Genomic DNA, 12879 nt, shown 5'->3' with positions numbered 1-12879 from the left:
AATCCAAAATCTGGAGGCGCGCGATATCTGGTGGATCGAATTCGCGAGTGATGTTAGTCTAGGCTTACCATACGTCCTCTTTTAATAGGATTTGTCCTCTTTTTTGAAAGTGTCCTCGGAGGACGCCCTTTTGTCCTCTTTTTTGAAAATTTAGGTCAAATTTAGAGGAAAATGCGAATATGCCGCAAATTAGCGCAGAAGTGAAGCTCCGGCGGGTATTTCGGAAGGAAAACCGGTGATTTTGGCTCTGAGCGAAAAGAAGACCTTTTTTGTTTTTTAGTCATCCACCTGGCAATGTGGAGAGAAAAACGTTATTTCGGGCTCTGAGCGGAAGTGATGACCTCTTTTTTTTTTTTTTTAGTCAACCGATCACGAAGTGGGAAAAAATTTACCGGATTTTGAGAATTCTTCTCCAGTTTTGCATGTCTGAAATTTCTGAAAAGTGTCCTCTTTTTACATTTCCAAAATATGGTAAGTCCATGTTAGTCGCCACTGTTTGACCTCTCGACGACATGTTTAGGCTGCTTCGAGAATAACTTTTCTGGAGGTAATGAACTCACAAGTTGCTGCAATATTGATAAATTTACTACAAAATCAAAAATTTCTGAAAGAGCCATATCGTATACCCAAAAGAGCTATACATGGCTCGCGAGTCATAGGTTCCCGACCACTGTTCTATGCTATCCTCTTAAGCACCTATTCCACATAACAGTAAGTTGTCATTGGCATTGCCCAAACGATCCCGCAAAAAAGTTTCAGAACACACGACAGCATTTCAAGATACCAAAAATGACCGATATAACGGCTTCAACATCTCTCATATAGATATCAATCCAGAACCACAATTCGCGAAACAACACGAACAAGAACGATATTGTTACAACACCTCACTTTTAAATGTAAGGCTGAAACTAGGGAACTTGCTAGATTCACGTGTCACGTGAAATAGGAATTGCTGATGGCCGAAACCAGTGACATCTATTACTAAAGGTAAAATTGATTCCACCCTCGTAATGGAAACCAGGATCCATCTATACCCGTTGACCATTCTGTCCATAGAGAAGAAAACCAAATGTGATATTTCCCCTTCAAATTATTAACTATACCAAAGATACTACTGGTAAATGTAACTTTGCCAAGATTTAAACATTATTGGCTTTTTGAAGAGATTCCAAACTTCCGAGCTGATACTAAACACTATTCTCTAAATACATATGAAAACGAATGGAAAAGTCACTGGTAAACTAGAGTTGGGGATATCATTGCCTCAACTGTCACATTGACGTTACGTGAAAGAGGAACGTGGTCTTTCAAGAGGATATCTATCATATGGAAGAAGATACTAAGGGAGGAGGAGTTGCATCATGATGGGGGCTTATGTGCGGTCCATACTAAGAGAATATTTCTCAGTTCTTAGAAGCGAATCACGCAAAATAAAACATTTCCGAAGTTTTTTAAAAATATTTTGTATACTATCTCAGTGCTCTTCAACCTTTTTCGACGTGATACACCCTTTTAACGTTTGCTCAAAACTCGTACACCCCCTGTTCATTTGGGGTCTTCAAAAATGACTTTTTTTTTCTCAAATCGTACTGGCTCCTTGATAAAATTGTTAGGTTACCTAACTAAGCCTACACACCAAATTTGGTTCAATTCCAACTAGTAGCCGAATTATAACGGGAGAAGAAATTTTCTATTCATTATATATAAAAAAAATAACGAAAAATTTCAAATTTTTCTGTTCACTCCATGAAAGTATTAAGTTGTCTATAAAAACGATGTTCTTCAAATTTGGTTCAATTCCAACCAGTAGATGCGGAGTTATTGCCGTCGAAAAATTTTGATTTGAATAAAATAGTATCTGGTCACAGAATCTATTCGCAGCTCGTTAGGCCGCCCGCCACGCAAATTGGAATTTATTTCGTGTCGGCCCAAAAACAGCACGACATTACGAACGATAATCAACCTAAATGTAACAGTATTGGGGAGAAAATAGGTAAAGCTACTGCTGCAGAAGCGGTAATTCAGATCAGCGATGATAGCAGGCGCACCAGCCTACTGCGTATCAGGCCTGCCCCACACCACACACAGTCGATAGTAGCACATGGGCTGCAAGAGATGTCAGTAACCTCAGATCGTATGCCGCTATACACAGTCTATTGTCGCTGATTTGCATCACTAATAACAAAATACTAAATTGCAAATGTATGGCGAAATTTTGGACATAAAATCGGCATTTTAAAACGAAAGGGTTTCGATTTTAACATGGAAGCTGTTTCGACCCTGGCTGACTACGTCACTTCATTTATGTGCATTGCGGTATTTATTAGTAGGGTAGGAAGTACCAATTCAAGAAATCTGAGCTATCGCGGCGGTTTCCTCAAAAATCATTAAACGACAAATGGAAGGCTCAACCAATCATGTTTGACATGTATAGCATAAAATAGAAACCACGATTCCGGCCCAATTAAAGCAACCATACTCATTGACTCGGGGACAGAGTCAGAGATTCAGAGATTAGACTCTGAGGTATACCTGTGCGAATTTGTTCATGTTCAAGGATTGATATGTGTAGCAATTTAGCAGCCATCGCTTCCTTCACATTGTCAGGAATCTTTGGTTTAGCCGAGAACATTGTAGATACCACCGTTTCCTCGGTGAAATGCCAATGATGTTTTCGCATTTTCTTATATGTCACATCAGCAACTGTGAAGTCGCATGAGGAAAAGTTTGTAATGTAATGAAGGAATTTGAGATCATTGCACTGTGCGCCACATGGAATACCAGTTTCCAACCAAGCTGGAACATAAAACAAGGTAAGGAATGTATATATTCGTACCAAATATCTGATGAACTCTTCAGAATAGCTCATTTGCTCACTCCACATGAACATTTTTTTACAGTACAGCTCTTGATTCATATATCTAGTAGGGATGGTGTGAACCTCTGAAAGGTTCAGGTTCGTGTGAACGCGAACCTTTTTGAAAGGTTCTGTGTGAACACGAACGTGAACCTCATGACGTCACGTGACGTCATATTGGTAATTCTAACCCTGCATTTCAGTGAAGTGATATATTAATATACAATACGATATGTAGTGATGACTCGGGCCTCATTATGCCACAATGCAGAAGTATCAAATATATCAACTGGAGCAATTAAATGATATAATTATCCCATAAAATCAATTTCTTCCGTCGCTTTGCCAACAATTTCGACGGAGACTTGCAAGGGAATATAAGCTTACGCCTTAAACGGTCTATAGGCCAGACCGGAATATGTATTCGGCGTCTTAGTATTGCTACATTGATATTGAATAGAATGTAAAAAGGGTTTCTATACTTGTTACCTATTTCATCCCCATAACAAATTAAGCAGGAGTGAATAAGCATCGTTCGCTGACTATAGGCCTACCTACATGTAGCCTGTAGCGTATTTCGCTCTTGATATTGTGTGATTGCGGGTCAACCTCACAGTAGAGAGTCACTAAATATTTAAAAACGGAAGACTGGATGTTTCGAGCAAACTTTTGTAAAAAATCAACTAAAATTTTTGAGATTGTAAATGTTGCATGCTCGTTTAGTGTTGATTTTTTATGCTGTCAGTGCCATGCATAGAGTGGCTCTCAGTTGAAATGTAATGAATTTTAACCAAAAATTTAAACCAATAACGTGGAAAATTACAATATATGAAAAAGGTTCACAGTGCAGAACCTACCAAGGTTCGTTTGTGAACGTGAACCTCTAAATTTCTGAGGTTCACACACAGAACGCGAGTAGCGTTGTTAAGCAATTTTGTTGCCAGCACTCAGGCTTTTTAGAATGTAAACTCTCTCATAATATAATTTGCGTCGGACTATGCCCGGTTTATGATGTCATCACAGAGGAATTAGGCGACTGCAGTAGGTTATAGGTTCGATTCCCACTTATTCTATTATGTGTATTTTCCTGGATATTCTCTTATGTATATTTGTATTAGTGATAAACAACATTCGATATACGTTAGTTGATACTTTTCTCAGATATTCTATTATGTGTATTTAGGACTAATGTCACCCGTCCATATTTTTAAACTTGATTTTATGTATAGGCCCACAAGTTACGGTCTCTGCAGGCTCCACATTTCACGACTTATTTTCCTACACATCATCACTATTTAATTAATATAAAACGCGATTTTGAGCGCTGCGACGTGATGATATTATTCCCTACGCTTCTGATGCATGATTTTTTGTGATAAGGACCTTGGTAACATTCAGAGTCTGCTACGATAGTTTGGATATACATTATACCCCACTAAACTATAGGCGGTTATTATTACTCTATTGGTTAAAGATAACTCATCCGTCCATATTTTTTAACTTGATTTTATGTATACAAGTTACGGTCTCTGCAGGCTCCACATTTTACGACTTATTTTCTCCCCACCCCTGAAAGTCGTTACGTAGAAGTTGGGTTAGTCTACGAACATAACCGCTTACTTACTTTGAAATCTCTATTTGTACCTGTATTCGAGCAGGATTGCGACCGATGCATTAATGACTTTAATACTATGTTTTTTAAATTATCAACACCTATGAGTTGAAATGTTGCGCTTCCGCGAGTTCCATTCTTGTATCCAGATATCAATAACCAGCTATTCAATGCGATTTTTAGCGCAGACAGATCGGGGTCTCGATTGTCGAGGTCTCCGCATTTCACGACCTAATATGAACGCGCACTACAACTGAAGAGCGCAAAGGATAATTTAATCAGCACTAAAACGCCAACGGACTAGCCGCAGGCGCACAATTCTCGGCGTTACAATTAAACAAACTTTTCGCTGCAGGTATACGCGATTCCTAACTCGCAGTTACGAAGCAAAAGTCGATATTGCTTTGTGATGATTTTGATGTTGTTCCATACCGATAGGGAAGATAGCACACCTAATTTCGTAACTAACTACATAATCCCTCGTAACGTAATAAGACGCATAACGGAATATACGCAAAATCGGTATTGCTCTGCGAAAATTTTGATCACTATGTTTTGATAATGACTTGCTTCCGAGAAATAAATAACATTCATTATACGTTAGATGATGCTTTTCCTTGATATTCTATCGGGTGTATTTAGGACCAATGCGACATCACTATGTTTACGTCAGGTCTGATTTGAACACACTAATTTTGCGTATCACACAAAAAACTGCGCAAGCCTTCAAAGTTGATAAGTAAACAAGTATTTGCACTCCATCAGAATACTAAAGTAGCTTTTCGCGTATATGTACCTAATACTAAAGTGTTTATAATTTCAGATTGCTTCAACTTCATGACATTTTCAGTATTAAACAGAAATAAAGACCTAGAATACTAACTTTTATTCGTAAATAGCTACTTCTACCTTAATTTAATGGATTTATCCGAGATCATTGCTTTACTTAATCTCTCCAAAATGTGCATTATACAAGTACGTCACCATCGAAACCCTCTGGCTATAACTATCTGGCAGTATAATTGCAGCAAATACTCGGGTACTAATTTTAAAGTAACTTAGGTATCTAAATGAGCTCTGAGTCGCTGTTATCTCGCATCTGCCCATGGATTTAACACCAGTATTACCTTCGCTCACTGATGAAAAAGATGAAAGTTATTAAAGAAAGCAGATTTGTATGAAAACTCGTTAAATAGAAGTAAAAGTAGCCTAGAAACATAACTACTTACTGAAAAATCGTTACGTAGAAGTGGGGTTAGTCTACGAACATAACCACTTACTTACTTTGAAATCTCAACTTGTACTTGTATTCGTACTTTACCTTTACACGGCGTTTTTGTATAATGGATAATCATTTTAATAAAAATTACATTTTATTCCGGAACGCAACAAGAACAATCGTATAAACTTTGTAAAGTAGATAGAAAACTACACTATTCCGATGCACTAAAGACTCTTACACTCTGGATTTTGTGCAGTATATACTAATTTTACATTGCCGAACATTCCATAAACGTTAATCCAGTGATCCTCCTTTTATTTTCAATCACGATCCGCTTATTATTTTGGGTTTCGAACCCCACACCCAGTGCGTTTTATGGGGACTAATATTTTTAGATTAAATATAGCGTATCGAGACTTCGTGAAACTTACTTGGAAATAATTATTTCTACCCTAATTTAATAGATTTCTCAGATATCGTAGTAACGGAACTGGGTTGGCCGAGCGCGTTGGACTCAAGTTTCAATGAACAAGTGTTCACGTGGGTTCGAACATCACACCCAGTACGTTTACGGGGATTCCTATTGTTAGATTCAAATATAGTTTATCGAGAACTACTTATTCATGAGCCAATAATATATCTACTAGTACCTTTTTTCATATTTTATAACACCTTTAGTAGTTCTTAACAGTTTAAGTTTTGAATAAAATTCGAATTAAACTAATCGAATAATTCACGAAGTCCTGATACGCTATATCTGAGTTTAAAAAATTATTCATCCTAATCTGCTGCATCATTATATGCTTGTAACTAGTTCCGGGCTTGCTTGCGTCATCGGCTACGCGGTGCTAGTCTTCTTGGCCGCATGAATTAGGATGTTTTAGCGTCAACCTCAACGCATTAGCACACCGAATTTAAATAAAGGCGATAAATAATATACAGTAGCTCCGATTTTAATAAAAAATAAAAATAAAAAAGCGCGAAAAATTGCATTTATCCTGGAACGCACCAAGAAAAACCGTATGAATTTGAAAAGTAGTTAAAATAACTACACTATTCTGGTACATTAAAGACTTTGACACTCCGTATTTTGTATAGCGTACACTAATTTTACATTGCGGAGTATTCAGTAAAGTTTAATCCAGTGATCCTCCATCTATTTTCAATCACGATCCTAATATTTGTCTAGGCTTCGAACCCCACACCCAGTACGTTTTACGGGGATTAATATTTTCAGAGTCAAGTATAGCTTATCGAGACTTCATGAAACTTACTTGGAAATAGTTACTTCTACCCTAATTTAAAAGGTTTCTCAGATAGCGTTACAATGGAACTGGGTTGAGCGAGCGGTCAATGCGTTGGACTTAAGTTTCAATGAACAGGTGTTCACGTGGGTTCGAACCTCACACCCAGTACGTTGTACGGGGATTCATATTTTTAGATTCAAATATAGCGTATCGAGTACTTTTTTCTCAACTGTAATAAAAACTTTTAGACTCCGGATTTTGTGTAGTATATACTAATTTACAATACCGCATTTGTAATTCGTGCAAGTACAGGAATATCATAGTTCTTGTAACAAAGTTGTCTGCGCACAATATATGTTAATCATAAGTCCTACACTTTCATGATTTCGTCCTAGTTTGAGTTTTAGAAAATATTATACCGACATCGCGACATCTTAAACAAAACCATGATCAATGCTTGAGAGATAATTTCTGCTATTTTACATTGTCATAAGTCATTCTGGAGCGCGAAAACGCATTGTACGATATAGATGAAACTTAAGCAAATCCTAGGATCCTCATTTTCAAAGTAGCTTAGATCTCGAAATAAGCTCTGACTCGCTATTCTCCTCAAACCATGGAATTATCACGAGTATCAGCACCTTCGGTCACTGAAGAAAAGGATGAAATTATATCCGAAGCATATTCCTTGACCACATTGTGCCGTCGAGTTCGTACATGATAAATAGGGCAATTTTTTTTGACATGTCAAAAAAAGACAAAATTAGGTCAAAATTGTAGCGTTAGGTCAAAATTTGTCAAAATTGTTTACAAAGTCAAACATTTTTTGACCTCTGCATTTCGTTTGTATCGTAGATTTTGCGCTGTCGGTGAGCTTATCATTTGATATTTTACAGCTTGTAGCCTACTTTATAGGCCTACCGTTGTAAACGGACCATCGTCTGCTCATTGTGAATCATAAATGGTCAAATGAAACAAATAGTGACATGGTTTTATCATAGCCTTTATAAGATAGTCGTTACACTCCATTGTCAACTATGGCGGGACGGCGACACTTAGCGGTGGATTTGTACCTGACAGCTGTTACATGAAAGATAACTATAGTTACATGCGACGCAGTGTTATTTTCCTATATGGCCGGATATTGATTTACTGTTAACGATGGATATGTCAGATGAAGACCTTGTGCAGTTGTTTGATGACGTGAGTACTGAGTATATCCGTTACCTGACAATAATGTTGATCACCAAAAACTGTAAAATTGTTGTCTTACAGGTACAGATATCGATACTGTATACCGGTATATTCGTATACCTGTAGTATAGCCTACATAACGGCTATGCCAGTACCAATAAAAACGAAATCACTTTACCACTTGCTATGAACTCTTTTGTTGTTGCTATTGCTGGTCATTCTTCTTAGCGCCGTCTAATGCAGACTTGGACAACTAGATAATTCTAGTCTAATTTGACTAAAGACTAAATTATTAGAGCAAAATGCCACTAGTCTAATTTTAACCTACTTGGTGAAATGTTTCTATGCTCTAATTCCAGTCCTATTTGTGAAATGTTACTATGCTCTTATTTTAATTCTAATCTAATTTGTGGTTTTCCTCGAAATGTCTCTTAGTCCGATGCATTTTGCAGCAAGTTAACAAGAAAATGCCTCTTGCGCAGGAAAATCAATTGGAATTTTCTATTTGTCCAATGTCCATACGCAAGTTTGAAGTTATCTGTTTCTATTTACTTCAACTCTCTCATTTCCCTTGTATACCGCGGAATGTATCTACATTCACTGAACATTTTCGATTTTAGGACCAAGAAGAAGATGTTTGCATAGGGGACCCAGGACCAGGAAATGATCAACTTTCGGTTTCTGCTGAAGATACAGCCAATCCATTTTGTGACGTTGTTGAGGTTTTGATGGGCTGTGATAAGACTTACTGTAAAAAAAAAAACGTGGATGAAGTTCTAAAAAATTTGAATATTCAATTAAAACCCGTTCTTCATGATGAAGTTCTAAAAGACGTGTGTCATGTTGCTGAGTGCCATACAAAGCAAAGGATGATGCTTGAGTACTCAAGTAAACTCCAAAAGCAATATTGTCCAAATGACTTGGCTGAAGAAACGGCCGTTAAACGTGTATTGAAGAAATGCTGCCCGATTATTATTCAACAACAACTTTCCTGGAAAAAAAGCCAAGTGCCTTCGAGACATTGGTGTGACCGCCGATGATGAAAAAGTTATGAAATATCTTGCGGGGGCAGCTCTTCGATGGGGTTTAAAGAAATTTCAGGGGGAAGACAACCAATGTGCCGAAATCAATTCTCTAAAAAAGGTCGTCTACCAGATGAGTACGAGTCAAGAAACAGGGGAAGTTTGATAGTCCCAAAGGATGAGTACTTCCACATGTTTAAACAAGTAGAACGCAATTTCCGAAAACAGTTACCTGCCAAATTCATTGATATGCGCACTATTTTGTGTGGAACGGACTGGTATCAATATTATAATGATAGAGACCGGATTGTGGTGGAAGCTATGATTCGAAAACATATCAGAGCCAGAGCGTATATTCACTGTCGTACACGTACGATAACACCGTTCTCATCATCGGCAAGTCTTCGCGAAAGGCTGAAGAAATGTTCTACCTAATAATAAGCAGTGTTGAGATTACTCGAGTCTGACTTGACTGCATTTTGGCTGCTTATTTTCATGTTATCCTATATTAATACCAGTGTGCATGCCTCTTATTTACACGCTTTAGTCCAAAGGTGGGTGTCTAATTAAAATACCACTCCCTGTCTTTCCGTTATATCACAATCTTGTTGTGATTTCATACATAAAATTCTGCTAACTCCTTGGACTACATTATGTTCAAAATAGTATTAGATCAGGTGAGAGAGAGTCTTTATTATCGTTACATAACAGGATATAGCAATAATGGTGGTAAATAAAATATGCATCCAGGAACAGATATCATATGAGTGATCGATACGACCTTGGATGTCAACTGGTCTGATCAAACAGGTACCCATATATCGAACGATTCAACTACATTTACACTTGGTTTACATCATGTAAATATCTGCTATTGTACTGAAAATTGAAGTTTTTACTTTTTTTGATGTTGAAAAATTCAATTTTGACAAAAATTTGCCCTCATGTAAATTAGGCGTTTCCGAACATTCTGTTAGAATGAATCAATTTCTGGTCTTCTGGAACTGTCTGTCCACAAGAAGTAGCTTGGCCTGAAAAAATGGTAAAAATAAATAAAATTTATTGTACTACAATGGAACATACTTACCTAGGCAACCTAGTTGAAGTGAAGCATATTTTCATCTACTCGGTAGCAACGCCAATTCCTGACCACATTTTGACTGTACGTTGAAAAGATATCATCGATGCTTTCATAACGGATAGCTTTTTTTGTCTTCTCCGGGATATGGTGCTTGATAATCACTCGGCGAGTTTCTGGAATGATTGTGGGATGACTTTTTTGTGGCAAACATATCTTTGGTAGAGCTCCCAGCTTCAGCCAGCTTCTTTGGCTTGAGACATGAATGTCTGATTCTTTAAAATGGTTTTCACAAATGAATGCTTTGCCAGAATAGACCTTACTTTTGAAATCAGTGTTGTACCGATATTTGAAAATAACCTGAAATGAGGAAATTAGTATTAAGTATTGTTTTTCAGTCTATTGAAAACAGTTGGAGTGAATTATATTATTATATTATATTATATAAGTAGGCTATGCAGCGATGATTCTTCAAGTTGAAGCAAGTAAGGTGCTCACAGTCGCAGGAAATTGTGTGATCACAAGACAACGACTCCATACATGACCGGCATGTTTCAAACACTTGAGACTACTGATTACAAATATGAAATGAAATGTGTAGGAATAACTTGCTGTGCAACAGATAATACACTGAAACTATAGTGAAACACTGTACTCAAAATAAAGTTATTACCAATCACCACCAGGAGTCGCTACCCCGCCGATAGTTGCCACAGAAGACAATGGAGTGTAACCACTATCTTATAAAGGCTATGGTTTTATGGTCAACGTACCGCAATATCCTAGCTGAAGCAAGACTGCTTGGACATTGCATGGTTCTTATATCAAGAAGCGCAAGCTGAAAAATTATGACATAGACAAGATTGTCAGAATGAAGCAACACGGTTTGTCACCAGCAGTGTGCACACAACTTGAGTGTTTTCAGCCAACAAATGCTGCTGTTGAACGTTCTTTCTCCGTTCTTGGCAAGCTACGTAGTAAGAACAGACACTTTCTACCCGATAATGTAGGAAAGGATCTTTCGTTGTTGTACTACAACAAATTTTAATCATTTCCACCAGAATACGTAATGTAACTACTGGAATTCTTCATAGGGCCAGATTTCGTTAAAATACTAGTTGTTCATGTAAAAAATCTGTCAGTTTTTGAGCCAAAAACGTTTTTTCAGGCCAATCTACTTTGTAAGAACAAACAGTTCCAACCAGAAATGAAGATAAGTAGTACAATTTTAACATTATATGCGAAAAAACCTAATTTGCATCAGACATGGGGTGATTACTTCATGAATGTAATCGATTGCGATTACGATTACTTCCGAATGACGCGATTACGATTACGATTACGATTACAGCAAAATCAGGAAGTAGTCGATTACGATTACGATTACATTGGAAAAGTAATCACGATTACTCACGATTACATTTATTTTGCATTTTAAAAATTTTATTGGAAGACAATATATGGATTGCGCTGAAAAGGCCTAATAAGATAACAAACCCCCTTTAAAAAAGATGCGTCATTTGCTTGTTACGTCATAATGTACCAATTGCCCATTTTTATAGAGGACGATTTATCGCACCCAACCAATTGCCTTCTTACCGGGTCCATGACTGCCGCACCCCAAATTTCCCAATAGGGTGGCGAGCGAGCTCGGGGGGGGGGACTCAATAGTATTTCGTAAACCAACAAAAATTATAGAGTTTTCTCAAAAGATTTAATTTACTTGAAAATTCTCTCTAGATAAGCTTGATTTTGGAATGCATACGTCTCCCCCTCAACAAAAAAGCATATATAATTTATAGTAGGCATGCATTTGAAACATATGGTTGTTTAAAACACATTGTCTAAAACTTGTTTTAAACAGTGTTTTAAACAAAGGCTTAAAAAAACTAAATTGTGTTTTTTTAAGTTGTAAAATTATGCCATAATTGTGTAAAAGCTTTCCACAATTACCTCCCGATTTGGCCGACGTACATCGCTATGAGATGGTTGGAACCCCTCAAAATATTCGGTTAAACAGATATGGTACAGATATTTCGTCGAAGGAGCTATATTTACCCTATATTTTCAATTGTCAATGTCAATCCACATTGGTGACGTCAAGGCTTGAAAAAAAAATTAAAAAACATGAAAAAAAAATAAAAATAATGTTTTAAACAAGAGTATGTTGTAAACACGCTCGCTTTAAATGTATTTTTGTTTTAAATGCAACCCTAATTTATAGCAATAGGCATTTAGGTTCCAGTCAATACCGTGCCACGACACACCAAAGACGTATGCAATTTCGACCAACACGCGACTTCACGAAGTGTGCTACTAAAGAAAGACCTTGGCCGAAACTGAGGGTACGTGTCCATTGTCAATAGCCGCGCTGGGTGGGCGTGACTAATAGTCCAGTCCTTCCAATCCGAGCCCACAATGCAAATGCCACTCGGACACCCACAGAGCATTAAAGACATGACAATTTGTGTGTGCGTCTCGCGAAAGTTTTTCTTTTAGTCTGCTACGTTAGGGATACAACAATATCTTTTGATTATATAACATACCGGAAATCACGAATTAACTACATTCACTAAAGTAATTATAACAAGATAACAGACGCTATAATTATGAATTACGTGCCCCAGCTCTACAGGTAAATCTG

The 12879-nt window shown here is 37.3% G+C and overlaps 2 protein-coding genes and 1 long non-coding RNA gene across 3 annotated transcripts in view; 1 reads left to right on the top strand and 2 right to left on the bottom strand.

The window, feature by feature from the left end:
- LOC145457012 (G-protein coupled receptor GRL101-like) overlaps positions 1-12879 on the bottom strand; it is a 59602-nt gene that overhangs the window by 30024 nt on the left and 16699 nt on the right. The gene's annotated exons all lie outside the window — the stretch shown is intronic.
- LOC145457470 (uncharacterized) lies at positions 7688-9797 on the top strand. The gene is made up of 2 exons (XM_080335688.1): positions 7688-8144; positions 8756-9797. Exons 1-2 carry the CDS (start codon positions 8103-8105, stop codon positions 9173-9175), a joined length of 462 nt encoding a protein of 153 aa, XP_080191814.1. The 5' UTR covers positions 7688-8102; the 3' UTR covers positions 9176-9797.
- LOC145457471 (uncharacterized) lies at positions 9831-10835 on the bottom strand. Its single transcript, XR_013920887.1, has 2 exons — positions 10245-10835; positions 9831-10188 (listed from the first exon to the last, which is right to left on the bottom strand). It is a non-coding gene; the product is annotated as an uncharacterized LOC145457471 (long non-coding RNA).

This window comes from Botryllus schlosseri, chromosome 15 (assembly GCF_051294905.1).
Source record: "Botryllus schlosseri isolate E-star chromosome 15, Bs_hap1, whole genome shotgun sequence".
NCBI lineage: Eukaryota > Metazoa > Chordata > Ascidiacea > Stolidobranchia > Styelidae > Botryllus > Botryllus schlosseri.
Note: the sequence above shows the minus strand (reverse complement) of the source record. Positions and strands in the feature narration are given on the sequence as shown.

Bases quoted from the DNA above. Each gene is read 5' to 3' on its own strand.
- LOC145457470 (XM_080335688.1), top strand. From the start codon at position 8,103: ATGGATATGTCAGATGAAGACCTTGTGCAGTTGTTTGATGAC. The intron at 8,145-8,755 runs GTGAGTACTGAG...TTTCGATTTTAG, and splicing joins TTGTGCAGTTGTTTGATGAC to GACCAAGAAGAAGATGTTTG.